The 18,350-nt window shown below is 44.5% G+C and overlaps 1 protein-coding gene across 10 annotated transcripts in view; it reads right to left on the bottom strand.

Moving 5' to 3' along the window:
• The window catches only part of LHFPL2 (LHFPL tetraspan subfamily member 2), a 124,106-nt gene that overhangs the window by 5,440 nt on the left and 100,316 nt on the right, over nucleotides 1–18,350 (bottom strand). For 8 of the 10 annotated variants that reach the window (XM_075526424.1, XM_075526425.1, XM_075526429.1 and 5 more), the window contains one exon: nucleotides 10,528–11,314. In XM_075526424.1, coding sequence (XP_075382539.1) covers nucleotides 10,528–10,957 — 430 coding nt within the window. In that variant the 5' untranslated portion in view covers nucleotides 10,958–11,314. Of the gene's footprint in view, nucleotides 1–10,527; nucleotides 11,315–16,708; nucleotides 16,730–16,844; nucleotides 16,933–18,350 lie in introns of those variants that run through there. The other 2 variants (XM_075526432.1, XM_075526433.1) reach the window with 2 other exon arrangements.

Below are 18,350 nucleotides of genomic sequence, written 5' to 3'. Positions count from 1 at the left end.
CAGTTTGCCTTGAGACGTATCTGGCAGGAGGACAGTAAATATTAATGATAGAGATTTCTTTTTCTTAATAAATCAGTTTTTGTTCTTGTCCCAGTGTCTCTGAAGACAAGCCAATCTTCAAGAGAAAGAACAGAGAACAAAAATAGAGTGCTCTGTCCGAAGAAAAGTTTTCTGCAACAAATCCTTTCAAGTTCTTTGTGCTGATGTACAGTAAATGAGAGTTTTAATTCACAGCCAGTCTACCTGTGGAATTACTGCTGTTTGTTCCCCCTGCTGGGAGGAACAAATTAATTTTGAAAACATTACAAGCTGTTTTCCACTTTGCTCCTCCTACAGGCTTGCAGAGCTGAAGCTTTCTCTGTTCTAGATTTAAGCCCCTCTCTGAGCACAGCTGCACTGCTGGGAGTGCAGCTTCTGCTGCACACATACTCTTGTTCCTACTTCTTAATTAGCTCTATCCCACTCCTTTAAATCACCGTGATAATTTTTCATAATTACATTTTCCTTTTTGTTAGCTGTTGCCAGCTCTCAGTTACCTTTCCTCTTAGGATTCCTTAAAACAGAGGTCTGAAAGAATGCTACACAATGCTGCCAGATGCCTAGGAATGACAACAGAAAACTATTTAAATGACTTTTTTATCCAGAGACCTCATCTAAAACTCTTTGGTATAAGTCTGTCAGCAGAGAACATTTTTCCATCTTTCACTGAAGGCAATTTGCCCACATAACATTTTATTATCAATCCCTAATTACCTGCTTTCAAAAAGAAGCCTTAAGAAATACAGAATTTAGATGAGATTTAGATTTTACTTGGATTATTAGACTAAAATATATTTCCTGATTACAACACAGACGACCTATTAAACATCAGCCCTTCTATATTCAAATGATGTAAAAACAACTCTTTCTCCTAAAACCCCAAAGCAAAACATTACAGCATACTGTGAAATATCAATCTAAATATAGCAGACTGCACTGCTGTGCAACAGCGTTTCTGAAGACAGTTCAGTAATGCTTTTTCCATAGGAGAAGCCGTTTTGTATTTGTGGACCAAGAACTTTTCCCCTTTTAAGGGCCTGGAACTGCAGCAAGCAATCGCTCCTCCTGGTTTTTGTACACTGCAGTAGCGCTGCCAGGCTAACATTGTGGAAAACCAACAGACTGGTTTATCGTTATGGGCATTTGTATGTCACATTATGTGCTGGGGTCAGATCTGAGTAAAAGCTTTTTCATTCCATCCTTGGAAGCAACCCTTGAGACAGGGGTTAGGCAGATGCTTGTTTAGCTAAGTGAAGGCATGCTATTTAGTTTTGACAGTCTCCTGTGCAGCTGCTGTTGTGCCATATTAAACAACAGCATATACTAACAAAGCCAATTTCCATTGCAAAGCCTAAAACTATCTTCTCATTTCCTAGCAAAATAACAAAAAAGCTTTTAAAATGCTGCTGAAGAAACAGGAAATTAAGCAGCTGTGATCAATGAGGTGGCACTGCAACAGGCTCCCATAGAGCAGTGCAACGGAGCAACAACATTTCAAGAGAGGAAAAGAAAAAGAGTAAAGGTGGGAAGGGAATAGCCTTGCACAACACCGCGCAGGCAGCGCAGGCGGGTTGCTTCCTCAGTGGCAGTGATCCTGATCTTCCTCATCTTCTGCGCAGCCACAGGAGATTAACACTCAGCCCAAGGGCATTGCACCAGCCAGGCAAAATAACCCTGCCTTTATTGCTCCTATTTCCAAATGTGTCAATATGCTGCCTGAATACCTGAACAATTTCATGTGTAAAGTATTTCTACAAATGTACTGCGCTAGCTTAACCCAAGGAGGCTTTCACATATGCAAACTTTCCCTGACAAACCCCTACCCAGCAGGAATACTACCAGGTTGCCATTTGCTGCTTTTGACCGCGTCATCCACCAACAGACAACTGAAGCAACGGTGTCCTACAAAGACACCTTCAGCCCTGTGAAATGATTCAGTAATCCCATTTTACTCAATGACAACTAACGAGGCAGGCTCAGGCCAGCTGACGTGGTGGTCTCAGCACTCTACACCGGCTATAGGAGAAGAGTGAGAGTAGTGCCGAGATGCTGAAGGGAGCACTGGTTACAGTACCCACAGCACAGGGCCCCAGACTTGCCTCTGCGGCTGCTCTCCATCGCCCTGGATGACTGCCAGACCCCCACCAAACGTAAGCAGCTGACCAGAGGCAAGAAGGTCTTTGCCCAAAAAGAAAGGGGAGGCTCTGCAACCCCTGGTGCCTTGGAGATGGTCTCTGGCCCACTTGGAAACGCTGCACAAGAAACAAAAGAAAAATTCATAACATGAACAAGATCAATGCTTAAAAAAAGTCTACCTGGACACCACACTCAATGCAGATTCGCCAAAGCAGAGGGGATTTGGGATAAGTTGGAAGCTCTTGGGGGGGGGATTGCCAGTGGGCAATGCACTGAGGCAAGGTCCATACCTCCATACCTGCAGTCACTGCAGGGGACTGCAGCCGTATACAAATTTCAATGTACCTGGGATACCCTAAGCTGAGGCAGGAGAATGAATTGTTTAAACTATAACCAGATGATGGCTCAAAACCTGCACAGATACTTTTTTCCCTTTAAAATTCTCTCAGGGTCATATAAGGGTAAGCAGTTACCAGAAAAAAAGGCAGTTCCTTAACCACAGCCTTCCCCAAGCTGAGGAAGAGGATAAGATCCCTACTCTTTTCAACAGTAAATTAACTATACCATTTGCTCACGGGTCTTTTCCCATTTATTCAGCAAACCAAAGATGCTCATTCATAACCAAACCTGTGCAAACACATGTAAACTTCTGATGGCATTACTGATGTTGGGGTGTGGAAACAGGGACAGGAATACACTGCACGGGGCTACTGGTGGGAGACTCAACTATTAAGTATATTTTGCTACCCACAGAAAAAGCAAAAAATAAGTCATATTGCTTCATATGGGGGATTCAGGGTTTGGTTTTTTTGATACTGGTGTGATCCAGCTGCTTGGACTTCTCTGTAACAAAGTGTGAGCCTGCAGATCCCTGTTTTTAGGAGAAGGGAGGGCAAATTCACCCTTAGCTTTTATATATTTTTATATATGTGGTGAGAGTCCCCATTAGTTTGGAGGGAAGGAGATGTGGAAACTCAAAGTAAGATCAGTCCCAAGCCCTGAAATGACACCGCTACCTCTTTGCTGGCCATCAGCCATGTGGAGTCGTGTCACCACACTACGGGGCTCCCATGCGGTGGATGCTAACCCTGCAATTAAGTCAAGATAAAGCACCTTACAGGGGAAAAGCCAAATGTTTACAAGTTTTCAGCAATGCAGAGGTAACCAAAGACCTCTGCACTTGTAGGGCCACTGCTCAGCCACAGCCATGAGGGCTGGTCACCTCTCACATTTTACCTTAAAAGCCAATGAAGCATTTAGTGTTTTTAATCTAGGACAGCCCAATAAAAGGCTTGAAGCTGCTAAATGAGAAACTCAATTGTGGATGGTAAATTCTGGAGGTTCCTGAGTCAGGGAGGAATTATCAGGCCATGTCAATTATTCCGTCCATGAAAGAAGCAGAGGAGAAGACCCAGTATGTTTTACACCACTCACCATAACCTTTTCCACTGCTGTTTGACCAGTGAGCGCCATGCCCTCCCACCATCAATCGCTTATGCTGAATCAGCAGAAAGGGAATGAAAACCACCACCTCCTGACCACAGCTCTATAAGGGAGGCTGAAGCAACAACCTGCCTTGGCTTAAGCAAAGAGGTAAAAGGGCTGCAGGCCATCTTTTTCATGGCATTACATTTCCTCAGTACTGATTCTGCAGCACAAACAAGACCTCGGAGGTGTGGGGGGGAGGAGCTGCAGAGACACTAAGGCTCAGTGAGAAGGAAAAGGCGAAGGGGGATGCAGGAAGGGGAGAGTTTCGGGTGGCTTCATGGGTTGTACAGCAGCAGAGTGCAGGTCATCTGCACTGGGGAAGGAAGCAAAACTCAAACCCACCGATTTCCCTCACCACCACACCACGCACACCGAAGACAGGAGCTAAGCATAAGTTAGCCCTGTCTTGAAAGAGCTGCTTTCATCTTTTTTCTTGGCATTTAAGTGAAAACACAACATTTGTTGAGTTTAAATATTCTCCTGGTGTTTGCATCCTATATACAAACAGCAGCATCAGTCTTGGCTCTGAGGCCTTGAAGCAAAAATCTGATGGAAAGGGAGCCCTGCTACCCTCCCGCTATCCCCCTGGCTTCTCGGGGGCAGCCAGCATGCTCTTACCCCACATCACCAGGGCGGGGGTGTAAAGAAGTTCTCGGCAGCTCACCTATGCCAGCAGAGGTAAGGAACCATGGTGTGCACATGTGCCACAGTAAAGCATTTCTCAGTGGGTAGTGTGAGAGTCTCATACGGAGCACCATTTGATGGAAGGAATTTATGCTTGCCAAGAAAATCAGCTGCCAAACTTGATCACTGAAAACCTGAATTTTTTGTTTATTTTTCTATTCTATTTACAATCTGCTGGGTGTCTACTGGTTCCCACGTGCCCACCTTGGTAGTGCAGGACATGAGCCGACCACCAAATCTAACAAAACACTGAAATCTTCACTTTATTTCTTTGAAGTTACTAATACTATCCCTCAGGCTCAATAGCAATTTAGCACTTGAATTCAATTTTCCTTCCCTGGCATATTCCAACACAGCAGTCCCCTTCACTTGAACTTTCAGCAGCCAAGTGTGTATTAGATGTCGTGCTGGCATTTGGCCATATAGGTTACAGGAAGCACTATACCGCAGACAGCAAAAGCAGTTCAGACTGTCAGGATTTCCATTAGAAATCCCTCCCCCCTTTTTTTCTTTCTTCCCACCCCAAGAATTCAGAATTCTGGCATCAGAAAAGAAAAACTCTGAGCTGAATCCAAGAGGAAATATGCTTTTTGAAAAATGCATGCTCTGCATTTTACAAAGACAAACAAGAAGCTTCCTTGCCTTCGAGGGCAAAACCACTCTCGCTCTGCTCTCCTACTGCCTGGGCTCCCTGGCTGAGCAACAGCTTCCATTGCCCGCAGGCAGCAATGTGAGCTCACAAGGTGCTTTCTTCCCTGCTCACCAGCTTGGCCCTTTCTCAGACAAAATAATGCTTTTTTAGAGCATGCTGCTGCCTACAACCGAATATCCTGAACTACTCTGCAACTATTGTAACCTTTCATGTCTTGCTCTGAGCACCAAAGAGCTCTAGCAGCCTCATGCCCCCTCCACAGCAGCTTGCTTCTCCTTCTGTGTTTTCTCCCTTCCCCAGGAAAAGTCCTGGCTGACCTCCCGCTTCCTCTTCAGCTTCCAGCTCTGCAACTCCCAGTGGCCTCCTTACCTTCCAGCAGCCAGGAGCATGCAGCCGCACGGCCACACACACCACAAGCCCACCCTGCACAGCCGGATCCTACTTCATACACCCCCACAAGCAGCTCCAGATGATCTTCACCTTCAGATGGTTCCCGTCACACTCTGCTCAGGCCATCTTCCTGATCACCCAGCCTCCCAAATGGAAATGATGACCAGTAAGTACAACACGCTGAGCTATTTCTTAGTGCAAGAGACATAAAACAAACTCTCCCAGCAGCATAGACAGACTGTTACAGACACAGCTGGCTTCAAACTAGGTTTCACCTCTTCATTTTAGAAAATTGTAGAGAAGTTTATTTGCATTTGAGGTTAAGCTGCACTCCTGGAACTGAACTATTGCCCAGGTACTGCAGTAGTTTCTGATGGAGGAACCCCCCAAGATACCACAGCAGGCAACAGGAGAAGACATGAACAGTAATAAAGGGGAAAAAATAAAATATCATGGAAAGGACAGAAGAATGAATGCAGGAGACCTTGTGAGATACCTGAAAAGAGAAAGTACCATGGAAGAGACTTCACTGCTTGGGACTGAGCAGGACAAGAGACAGGGGAAAAAACAGCCTCTCAGAACAAAGCAGGGGTACAAGAGGACATTTTTGGCAGGAATAAAGTAGGGCAAAATGTTAAGGAAACCTCAGTGCTGGGTGATGAGAGGAGAATACTAAAGTAGGACCCTGGAAAGGAAGAAGCAGAGTCATCCCCCAGCAATACTGGAGGAGAAACTGCTGGGGTGAGGGAGGGAAGCCCAGACCTGCAGCATCTGGGCCCAAGCAGGCAAGACTCTGACAAAGTGGCTGGGGAAACCTAATGCTCCCAGCCCACCTGCAGCGGCCTTTGAAGACACAAACCTCTGCTTTGTGTGACTGGACGTATATCTGTTAAAGGCATAACGGCCAGTGGCCCTGCCTGCTAAGCCACATGATGGCAAAATGCATCCATGCATTCACCTGACCAAACCAGCGACACCCCTCGGCGCATGGCTGGGACGCAGCTGGTCTCCTGACTGATGCAACCAATTTTTACGTGCCTTTTTTTTTTCATGCTTCTGTCAGAAACCCATTTAGTCAAGCCCCATTTGAGCTAGGAGACAGTGGACCATGAACAGAGAAAGCAGTGAGAAGGGGGTGACCCATAAGAGGCCTCCCAGATGAGGCCATCAGCACTCTGTAAAGACTTTAGAGAAGAGGAGCTATTTTATACCCTTTTGGTAAACCTGCCTGGCAATGCAGCCCCCCTCCAGCATGGCAAAGCAGGAATAACAGAAACTGAACTCCCAAATCAAGCCACCTTCCTGACACACCAGCGCACTCTCCCCTCTGCTCTCCCCAAAGCCTTCTCAGGCACATGATGGCGTAGCTCCCCGCAAGGAAACACAGGGGCCTGCCCAAGTTCTGCGGTTGCGATAATGTACGTGCTGCTCATTTAGCTTCTGCCTCCTGGCACGCGGTCAGGGTGCCGCTGGCGGGTTGCGGCTCACCCGCAAGTCAGGCAGCCGCCGGCTGTGGGGAAGGGGCCGTGTCCGCCCAGCCACGACGCCAGGGGCCAGCTCTGCCCAGCTGTGCCCTTAGAGGTTAAAAAAAAAAGCCAAGAGAAGTTGTTGATGATGAACTTCATAAAGGAAACTGTGTCAGAGGTGGAAGCCGAACCTGTTTTGGGCTCTGTCCTAAGTTCCCCGCCACCCTCCTTTGAGGCCAGGTTATGTTTAGATTCTATTACTTAGCACCGAAGTGAAGTACTCAAGCCCAAAGTGAAGTACCCAAGCCCAAATAAGGCTTGTAAACACATACATAACTATCCTATATCCTTACCAAGATATGTCAATAGGGGATCACCAATTATTTACTTCCTATAACTAGATGATTACTGCGAAAATTTACTTTGAATTGGTTCTTATCAGCTACCAGAAAATAACATGCTGCCTCTTCTAGCCTCTGTATTTCAAGTAATTCACAGACTGTAAAAATAGAATACTTTCCCAAAAAAGACATTCAAATGTCTGCCTGGTCTTCTTGCTGCTGGGTAGTAATTATCTATTTAATTACACAGCTCCATTCTTTGCACTCTCTGTTGCACAGAAAGGATGCTTTTCCAGATGAAACGATCCTCAAACATCTCCAAAACCAGGGCCACTGATTATTGTTTCTACAGCTCCAGAATGAAAGGCACTGCAGTCTGAAAATAAGTGGTAGAAGGTCTTGCTCTATAACAAAAGGAATTACAGGAGTTTAAACAAGAGCCATATTTTATTCCTTTACGGCTTTGTATTTCTAATTTTCTGCCACAAAAAAACCCCCTATAGACCAGATATGTTTATGGCTCTTTCCTGTTGACCTAAATTAGAGTTTGCACATCTGTCCAAGGGCCATAACAGAAGTTGCTTTCTGTTTTGTAATTTCACCGTAGGCATCATCCAGGTCACAACTAATGTTGCTAGACAGAAAAGATATACCCGGGGTCTGTTATTGCTTTTTCAAGATGAATTCCGGGAATAAATTAATTTGTTGTATGTTTTGAATTATATTAAATCTCCACTGCAAAGATATAGAGATTTTAAATGAGATTAAGTCTGCAAGATCTTGAGTTCCGGTAGATGACTCTACCATGGGTGCATCTCATCTTTGAAAATGACATGTTTGACATACTTGCAAATATTGGACTGATACAGGCTGATAAAATGATTTTGTGAATTATTCTCCTACGCTTATTAAAACCATAATTGTTTACATTTGAAACAATGATCTTACACTTAAGACAATTAAGGCAGGGTTGTAGCTTGTTCTCTGGTCAGGGCATTAGTCTAGCTATCATAATCCCTGTATGGATTAACCATGCTGACAACTGTCCTTCTTGAACAACTTGCTTAAGCATTTTCCAAAATGTAGGAACTGAGAAAGTTGCAATTAACAGTTGTGATAAGTCATAAGAAAAATAATTTCAACTAAGTAAGCAGATGCTGTAATGCTACTGGCACAAAAGTAGCAGTGGTCCCAATAAAACTAATCTTGAGAAAACGAGTTGCTAGCCACAAGACGCCTGGCTGCAAATACTGGCAGGCGTACTTCTCATAGCAACAGTTTCAGTAACGTGACCTTTCTATTACCCGGTTTCATGCTGTGTCATTTATCTGAGTTATAAGAAAGGAAGTACAGCTCAAAAGGGACTGATCTATCCCCTAACACAGAAGAAATGCTTTGTCGACCGTATTGTTCAATTCTTGAGGCTGCAAGTCCTATTACAGGTACAGCTGGATTTGATAAGAAAACCTAAAACTGTCTTTGCACGTATTTTCTCACAAATACATGGTCTCCAGAACAGTATTGAAAGATACAAGAACCTACTTCCTGATAATCTTGATGTTAGACTAGGTATTTTGAGATGTTATCAGAGTTGTAAGTAAAGTTATCTTTTCAACAGACCCAAGTCTGACATGCCAAACATCTACTTATGCTGCTAACCAATCTCTCCCATACAAATAACCCTCCAACAGAAAAGAAGTAATGTCATCTCCTGAAAAACAGGTTTCATGGATTATTTCTGAAGTAGCGGGTAAGAAAGCAAGGAGCTAAAACCTTCCTCTGGCTTAATCTGGACTGCAGAGCTGCCTCCCTGTTGCACTGGTTCTGGCAAATTCTGTAAAGCAGGAGTGACTACAGCAAAACCTGTAATTTTTATCTAAAGGACATTCATCTGCTAATTGTATGCCATCATGTGAACAGAAGCATCTTGAGCCAACTTAGGGATCTAATTCTGCCCCAGAAGCACAAACCTTATATTGTGGGTGACATGGAATAAGCAGTACACTTTTGTACCAAAGATACATGAAGTGGAGGACGGTGAGAACCACTGTGCTAGGGCTTCAGGAGCCAGCATCAGCTGGTCCCTGGCCCATACTGCTGGCTCTGGAGAGCTGCAGCAGGCAGCAAATTCAGTTTTTGCCTATTTGCCCATGTGTGTTTAGAATAAGATTAATTTAGGTCTCAACTAAGCAAATGGAACCAACCAGCTTCATAAAGGTTTGAACACCTATCATTACACCTCCTGTCTAAGTACAGCCACCACAGACATGTTTGTCCACCTCAGCGGAGGTGAGGAGGGGAGAAGCCAGATTCACATTTCGAGCAAACAAGTTAAAACTCCTAATTTTTGTTGTAACAAACGCATTTTATGAATTGAAAACATCTGCTTAAGAGCACCACCAAGAGGGAAAGAGGAGGTGGTCCTGCTCATTCCCTCCCTCCTCACAGGTCTCTGAGGGCTGCCAGAGGTAGGGCAGAAGGCCACTCTCCTCCTCCAGATGACCACACGCATTGCAGCACAAAAGATGAAAACCTGCATATGGGACAGGTTCTCCCCACGGCTTATTGGCGAGTACAGAAAGCCAAATACTTCTCTAACTAGGGCTGTCCAGTGTCGATTTAGTAACAGTCATTTAATCTCTGTAAAGTCCATGGGTTTAAGCAGAAACACCAAATCTCTAGAACCAATTTATCTTTTCAGGCAAAGCACAGCAGATACTTGGACAGTGAAAAGGTAAGCTCACTGGGCTGTGTAACTGCAGCTGAACAATAAACTGGCTAAAGGAAGGGTTTATCGTAAGGTATTGCTTGTCACAGCCTTGAAGGAGACTGCTTAGCGTGACATGCTGGAGAACTGCTTGTGTGACTGCAGGCTGTTCTTATCCCAGAGGTGGTATTTGCTCTCACCACAGTCATTAAGCCTCTGAGACACTGAGAGAACTGCCTTCAGTCCATGGAAAAATTACTAAAGCAGCTAGAGGGAGATAGACTGCCTTAACGTGAGTATTAACTTTGCTCTCTGCTGGTAACAAAGGAGAGAAATTTTTGTTACTGGAAGAAATTCATACAGAGGGAGAAAACTGAACAGCAAACAAAAGCAACACTGGTCAGTTCATTTTGGCACACATCAGGCTGCAATTCTGCTGCCAATGTCTATGTATTACATGCTGTGTAGCTGTAAATTTCAGTTGTGTTTGAATAAACACCAGCATATAGAACAGCTTTGGGTCTGCCTAATGCAGCCAGTCTGTAGACAGGACAAAATCACTATACTTCTGCAGCTGAAGGGCCCCAAAATTAAAATCTTTAGTTGCTCTCAAAGTACACGTACCTGCAATCCCTTGTAGCAGTCCACAGACATTAAAAATGCTTTTCTTCATAATACTCTGCACACACATAGTAAAGACAGACACTAATGCCACGGCACAGAGAATCATGATTCCCACGGCTAGGAAAATAGCGGTTGCCTGCCAGAACCCACTGGCAATCTCATTGAAGTTTTCGGCGTAAGGACCACAAAGCGTATCTCGTCTAGAAAGCTGCATGTGGGAGATTCTGGTGCAGCGCCCATAGATGCCCAGCGTTGGATGGTAAGGCTCCTGCGACCCCCCTGTTCTGTTGTCCACATCCTCGGAGCTTGAAGGCTTTGCTTTGCCAATCAGCCAGTCTGCACTCATGAAAGCGATGAGCTCTGCAAAAGCCACCACAATACTCAGGAGAGTCCAGAGCATCGACCGACACGTTACAATGACATGACACATATTGATGTCCAGTGCTTGTGATCAGTGCAGCTTACAGTCTTAAAATCCAGGCACAAGGGGGGAAAAATTAAATTAAGAAAGAAAAAAAGAACCCTAAGAAAATCACTGTGGCTGCTCTGCCTGCTCTTTCAGCTCTCTCACAAAGGCCAAGACTAAATTTCTCAGGAGAAAAAGTGAACAGCCCCAAGTTTTGCAAGCAGTGTAGTCATTTGTTCTCTCTGTTTAGTTCCTCCTTTTTTCTTTCTGGGATGCTGAGCTCTGAAGTACGCTTTTCTTTCTTAATATTCATACTGGCACATGACGCTGCAGGCTGGCGGGGGAGGCCGCAAGGACTGCCCACTGTTTGACATCACACACCTACAAGAAAAAAGAGACAACACATCAGCAGTGAGAAAAAAGTCTTCGTTTCCACCCCCACAACGAGCCAAGATCTTGCGCAGATCCACATCAACATGCAAAAGCTCTAACAAGGGCCCGTCAAACAGAGCCTGCTGGAAACCTCCCGGGTTTGTCCCAGGGGAGTGATTAATCTCCCGCTGCCCGGCCTTACTTATGGTATCTGCTCTGCCCCATCCCATTGCGGGTGTTTGTCAAGCACTTTGCAAGCAAAGGTCTCAGTAACACCCAGCAGTCCCACCCACTCCTACCACCACGCCCCCATCATCTTCCTCTGGTCGAAATTACCAAGGTTGCTGGCAGTTACCCAGCAAAATGTTCGTACATGTTTAAGCAGTTTCACAGACGTGCAGCTCCTGCCTTCAGTTTGGGGAGGCAGCATGGCGCGCCTTCGGGAAGGAAGCCGGGCACAGCTCCATGTGCCCTGGGCAGGCTGGGTGCACGGGGCAACAAAGGAACCTTGTTCCAACCTTTGGGGCTTCTGCTGACTGCAGCTGAGCCAACCCCAGCCTCGAGAGGAGGCAAACAGGATTGCAGCTGGGGACACCCTGCCCTGCGATGTGGTGACACAGCCCATCCCTTTGAAGCCTGAGTTTTGCAGAAGTGGTGTCTTCCCTGGCTTGTGTATCCAGCTTTGCTGTGCATCCAGTGTTTCAGAAAAGCAATCTGCCTGCAGGTATGTCACACACCTCACCTTGAACTGATGCCAACACCAGCAGCCTCTGGTGACTTACGCCACTGTAAACAGGAATCTGCGGAAAAACGCCCCAGTCGCTGCCAAGTGGCCAAGAGCCCTGGTGAGAGGGGTTGCCACTCAGCCTTGAGCTTCCTGACTCCCCTCAATTCCCCCCTTCCACAGTCCTGTGCACACTGGGACTGCAGCAAAATGTTCCCCAGAGCTTTCCCCAAGCCTTCATTCTGCCTTTCAACAGTAGCTGATGACATTCCCAGAGTTACACTTATCTTAGTACAAGAGGCAATCAGAGATCACTGTACTTCCAGCTTATATCCAAATATTGGCCTTAAAATAACAAATGGGTCATCGCACACGCCTCTGTGCTTGAACTGAAACTGTGTTGCTTGAAAGCAAGGAGGGGAGCAGGAAATGCCCTCACATTACCCCCTCCATGATGAGAACATAGCACTTCCAACTTTTCCTCACAAAAAACAAAATACCAACATTAAACTGGAGGCAAGAGAGTCGAGAAACAGATCTGAACCTCACTGCTGCACTGCTGCCAAACACAAAGGGGTCAGCAGATGCCAGAAAATCAGACATCCCCAACTTTTTTCAGCTTTCTCATGGGGTTGGTATTTAATTTCTTACGAGTTTTGAGCCCAGTGGTTGAATCCTAGTCCCACTGAATGCAAAACGAAACACACACCCACAACTTCAACACATAATCAGCAATTTCTACTCCCTCCTATACTAGTTGTAGTGAATCATCTGCAAGATTTTATCCACATTACTCTCTCATCTAGATCTGCAGACTCCTCTGGTACTAGCAGATACACAGACTTAAGCTGCTGTGCCAACAACTCATTTTGTCTCCCATAGTTCGATGGTATGGCATTGCCTTAAAAAAAGGCAAAACATATTTAGTTGTGCTTTTAGCCATACTGAGATAACAGTTCAGCTAATCTTCCATTTTGGGGGGAAAGCATGAAGTTTTCAAGCAACCTGATATACTGATGACTTGAATACACCCTTTGTAATAACAGAGAGCTGAAGTGTCAGCCTGCCAAAAAAAAGTTAATTCTCTCAGTATTTCCACTTTAAATAACAACTGGAACGTAGGAAATGTCCACTACAAACCTACACTCTTCTGATGTCATCTGCATGATTAAAGACAATTTAATAGAAAATGTCTTATTTTTTAAGAGAAGTTCCAAAAAGCTCTAGAATCTGTATTTCTGTGCAAGCACCGCACCCGTGTGAACTCCTTGTCTTTGTAATTCCAGGATTTTAATTGAGGTGCAAGGGACATAAGAGTTGAACGCCCATAATAGCTGTTACTGCTGAATATAAAATACTGTTTATTGAACACAGATGAGAACAAAGTTCATATTTACTTAAGTAGGTGGAAATTCCAGATGAACACGGGCAGCCATAAAAACATGGCACTGATAACAAATGTGGGATGCTATATGAGAATCAGAAGAAAATATGAATCCATGGGGTTCTTTTCCATTTGAAATGCAAGTGCAAGAATAAATTGAAGTAACAGTTTAAAACACAGGATCTCCAGAAAAGTCACTGCATAAGCAAAATAGCCTGTCTAAAGATGATATGGAGGTCATGTCAAATCTCAGGACTTCACTGAACATATACTTCCCTGTTTTGCAACACAGGGAAACTTCACAGCACCTAAAGGTTAGTAAATGTAATAGATAACTACAGTTCAACAGAATATACTTTGCTTTCCAGTGAAACCTTCACAATTTGGCTTTTCCCAGGTAATGAGTACTTTCTTCTGGTACAAAATGTATCTCCAGAGCAACGTACCCTTGTTCATGGGAGAACTTCTGCATAAATTTATTCTTGCACTAGTGATGCCCTCAAATGGGAGCGCCATTCACCTACAACTCCTTTTTGTGAGCAGACAGACAGAAACATACGAAGTAGGATGGAGAGATGAGACGAGGGGCAGGGGCCACTCTCCTACAACTCCCTTTCGTGAGCAGACAGACATAAACATATAAAGTAGGATGGCCTGTAGACCAGAGGAGGGGCAGGGGCATTTCTTCTTCGTGAGACTTAGCAAGGAGAGGTTGCAGATAAAGTAATGGAGGTAAGTTACAGTTCAGTCACACTTGTGTAGTTAACCTTTTCCTTCCAACACACCCCACCTTGAGTTTCCAAATGAACCTAACCAATTCTCACACGGCTCCAACAGCATGTTTGTGCCACGCATCAAAGCCTTTCCAGATACAGCCTGTGCTAAACAACTGCGCTTCATGAAGCTTCCCTCCAGCACTCTTCTTACCCCTTTTCTTCCATTTTTGCTCAACCGAAACTCAAGCTAGGCCCTTGCAAGGCTGAAAACTGGCTGTTTATTCCTCCTCTCAGTTTCCCATCCCTTGACAAGTTTTTTCCATGACAGAACTGTATGTTCTTTACAGCACGCCACTCAATATCCACTTCTGACCAACTGTCCAAATACTTGCTTTGACAGCCCAAATTCAAAATATACAACAGTTCTTTAACCCCTTTGGTATTAACTTGTTCAAAATAATTCTCACTGAGGAAGCAGACTACAAGAAGTAGGCTCGCCCCTTAGTCTTCTGGGCCTCCCCCTATTTTTACTATTGCATTCAGTTGTACAGGCGTGGAAGGAGGCCATCCGCAGCGGGCAAGGGGGTGCCCCAGGAGGGAAACAGCCCCCCCCCCCCCCCAGCAAGCACCCATGTGAGCCGCACGCCATGGCAGCTCCCCAGCGTGAGGGTCTCAGCAGCGCCATCCCACCCCACCCCACCACCCACTGTTCCTTGGCTGCACAGCACAGCTCTTGGATGGGTAGAAACTACACCTTCAGCCTCATTTACTCTGCTCCCTGAACCATGCTCATGGTCAGGCTCTGCATTAAGTGAAGTCTAACACAGTGAAAAGATGTCAGTGAGAACATCAGATCCTCACAGCATCCACAAAGAAAAAAAACTGAGTTCTTGAATGCAAAAATCTTTTGGTCGTTTTAATCTAACATAATAAACCATCTTAAAATATCACTAAAACTTCCTCTTTAGACACCATTTTTTTGACAGCCAGATACTCTGCCTCAAGTTATACTTTCACATAGAGATGCTAAGAATGGGAAGCTAAGACTATTCAGCTGTTGCCATTTACTACACAACATTGCTATATGCTAAGTAGGTGGTGAAGGGTCTGGAGCAGAAGTCTTATGAGGAGCAGCTGAGGGAACTGGGGTTGTTCAGCCTGGAGAAAAGGAGGCTGAGGGGAGACCTTATTGCTCTCTACAACTACCTGAAAGGAGAGTGTAGCGAGGTGGGGGTCGGTCTCTTCTCCCAAGTAACAAGCCACAGGACCAGAGGATATGGCCTCAAGTTGTGCCAGGGGAGGTTTAGACTGGATATTAGGAAAAATTTCTTCACTGAAAGGATTGTCAAGCATTGGAACAGGCTGCCCAGGGAAGTGGTGGAGTCACCATCCCTGGAGGCATTTAAAAGACGTGTAGACGTGGCACTTAGGGACATGGTTTAGTGGTGAACTTGGCAGTGCTAGGTTAACGGTTGGACTTGATGATCTTAAAGGTCTTTTCCAACCTAAATGGTTCTATGATTCTAAGTAAATAAATAACCTCTATTCTGCTGAACTAGATAAAGAAACACACTTGCCTCCATTTTGCTTGCACTACCAAAACCAGAAAGTAAGAAGCTGATCCAAATTATAATATTTGAATTAGGGTTTTGATTTTAGAGATGTGGAGCTGCAGGGTTTTGCTTTGGCATACCAGGCAGATAGGAAGGAACAGCTGCAAAGTGCAAATCTGAGTCAATCACATACCACGGCTGTTTGTGTTAAAAAGGTGTCCTACAAGCAACGTACAAAGACCCGCAGGTACCTTCCAGAATAATGTTATGGCCAGTCCTTCATGCTCCCCTTATGGTCTGACCGAAGACGGGGGCTCAGACTAAACCCTACAGTTCAGCTTTCACCCTTTCCAGCCTCGTTCTGTCAGCTCAAGAGTGAGAATAAATCATCTTTAGATAAGTGGCTTTTGGCTTGGCTTAAACAAACAGCTGAATGGAAGGCCACACAGACTGCTGAAACGGTCCCAATTTATAAAATAAATCCAGGCACAATTAGACATTTTCTTCTAAAGCTTGCTACAGTCCAAAGCACAACTACCCAGAGAAGTTTCTAAACCTTGTTTACAATCCACAAGCTTGAGCATCTCATAACCCAAAATGTGCAAATCTTGGAAGCCTGGGTTCTGCTTTCTCTGAAACTTTGTTCCTTAGCAGTTCTAAACGCTGTGAAAATGCTTTGAACTATGAGAGTAGAAGTGGCTCCTATTTATGTTGACGTTTGCAGACTCACTATTTTAAAACAAACAGAAAGACACTCACACACTGAGACTCAATTACCTCAAGCTGACCCTGACCCAGGTTGACATGAGCTCCCACTTTATGTAGCTTCCATCCTTAGGTGTTGCTGGACAAGGAAGATAGTCAACTGTGAGCTCACCCTGCCTGGCAGAGCGAGGCAGCCACCAAACCACAAAGGCAGGAGGGACAACACTTAGACAATGTGGGATGAGCATTAGAGATTATTCATTTTCTGGGTGAGTGATAAATGTGAGTAAATAAACTACTCCTCCTACTTGGTCCCCTCACAGGAGGTGCATTCTTCCAGCAGCTGCTGCCCAGGAAGAGAGGGCAGGCTCCTGCCAACTTCCACTCAGTCTTCAAAGTAGTGGACCAGACACCAAGCAGCATTTCTCAGGAGATACCACCATGAACACCAACCCACCTTGCTAAAGGTGCACCTCTGCATTTCTATCCCCACACACTTATAGGTGACTTGCAAATGTAAGAAAAGGTATGCTCATCACATTCCCCTGTCACAAGAGAACAGGGACAAGGATTAGTATTAAAGGAAAGGCAAGTTGTCCCAAAAGGTTTGGAGTAAGCTTTCTCTGCAGACCACAAGGAGCTCTGCTGGCACTGGTTTCTGGTAAGCAGTGCATACTCACCACGGGAAGCACCTGGACCAAGAAGAGGGAAGGACACTTGGATACTTCAGTGTGTCTTTGTTTTGTTTTTTAAATGCAACACATTTCAAAGTCATCAAAAATATTCAGGGTCAGATAACAAAACAGCAGAAGGTGCTTTAAAGCTGAAGTGGTTGCACAGCTTCAGAGAAACAGCAGAGAATAAGCAAAGGATCCCCCCCCCCCTCCATCCACCTTCATATTTTCATCAAATTATTGCCTACTAAAACAACATTCCAGAGCAGAGCTTTTTACTTGAAGAACAGAAAGCAAAGCTTTGATTAGTCGTCACTTGTGAATTAAAGGAGAGCAAACATTTGCATATCTCATAAATATTTAAATGTTATAAACCTGCACAGGCATATTAATGAGTGCATTATTGTGACAGGCTGTTGAAAACATGCCATACTCTGTTCATAGACAGATGCATTTCACTGGTAATAGAAGGAATGTAGACTTACAATGCATCATGTCTTGATCCTGTTGGCACAATGTAAGATGTGAAATATAGCTAAAATATTTTGCAAAATAGTTAAAACTCACTGAAGTATCCTCATCAAATCCCTACTTCTTTGCCTGTCATTTGAATTATGCCCTATTTACTTCAGCCTTTTCCTACCAAAGGCAGAGCTTGTAGATGTAAAATCTTAAATTAAACTATCCTTCATGTGCCCAAATGCCCAAATTCTATGTACACTAACAGGTAAAAAATAAATAGATAAACAACAAAAAGAATGCTGACAGTGACTGTTGTTCTCCTGAGGCAGTGAGATGGTTATTCCATCCCATCTTGCAAGTGGTCTTCTTCCTATCATGCTATGGAAAATGCCATCTAATTACAGGTGGATTTGTTTCTAGAATGCATCACTGTAAAAGAAACAAATATAAAACTTATTTCCAACTTCAAAAAAAAGCAGTTGAAATGTACTATTCTCTTTCTGACCTCATTAAAAGCCGTGGCAAAACTCCCACTGACTTTAATGGGGCCAATACATCACTGAAAAACCACTAGAAGAATGAGAGTTTCCAAATTTTCAGACCAACTGCAGGGGAGGTTTAAACGCAGGATTCATTTCCTTCTTCCCTCATCCAGACAAAACTTTGCTTATTGCCCCCCCACTAAGAGGAGATCAAGCTAACTTGGATTTCCAGCATCTCCTCTGAACCGCAAATTCTCAAGCAGGAGATTTGTTCCATTGCTCCGTATTTATTGACTTACAAAATTCCTTAAACCTACAGCCATTACATTGTGTTTTGAAAACTTA

This window comes from Mycteria americana, chromosome Z, assembly GCF_035582795.1.
Source record: "Mycteria americana isolate JAX WOST 10 ecotype Jacksonville Zoo and Gardens chromosome Z, USCA_MyAme_1.0, whole genome shotgun sequence".
Classification (NCBI taxonomy): domain Eukaryota; kingdom Metazoa; phylum Chordata; class Aves; order Ciconiiformes; family Ciconiidae; genus Mycteria; species Mycteria americana.
The sequence above is the reverse complement of the archived record's forward strand: the minus strand, read 5'-3'. Positions and strand labels throughout refer to the sequence as shown.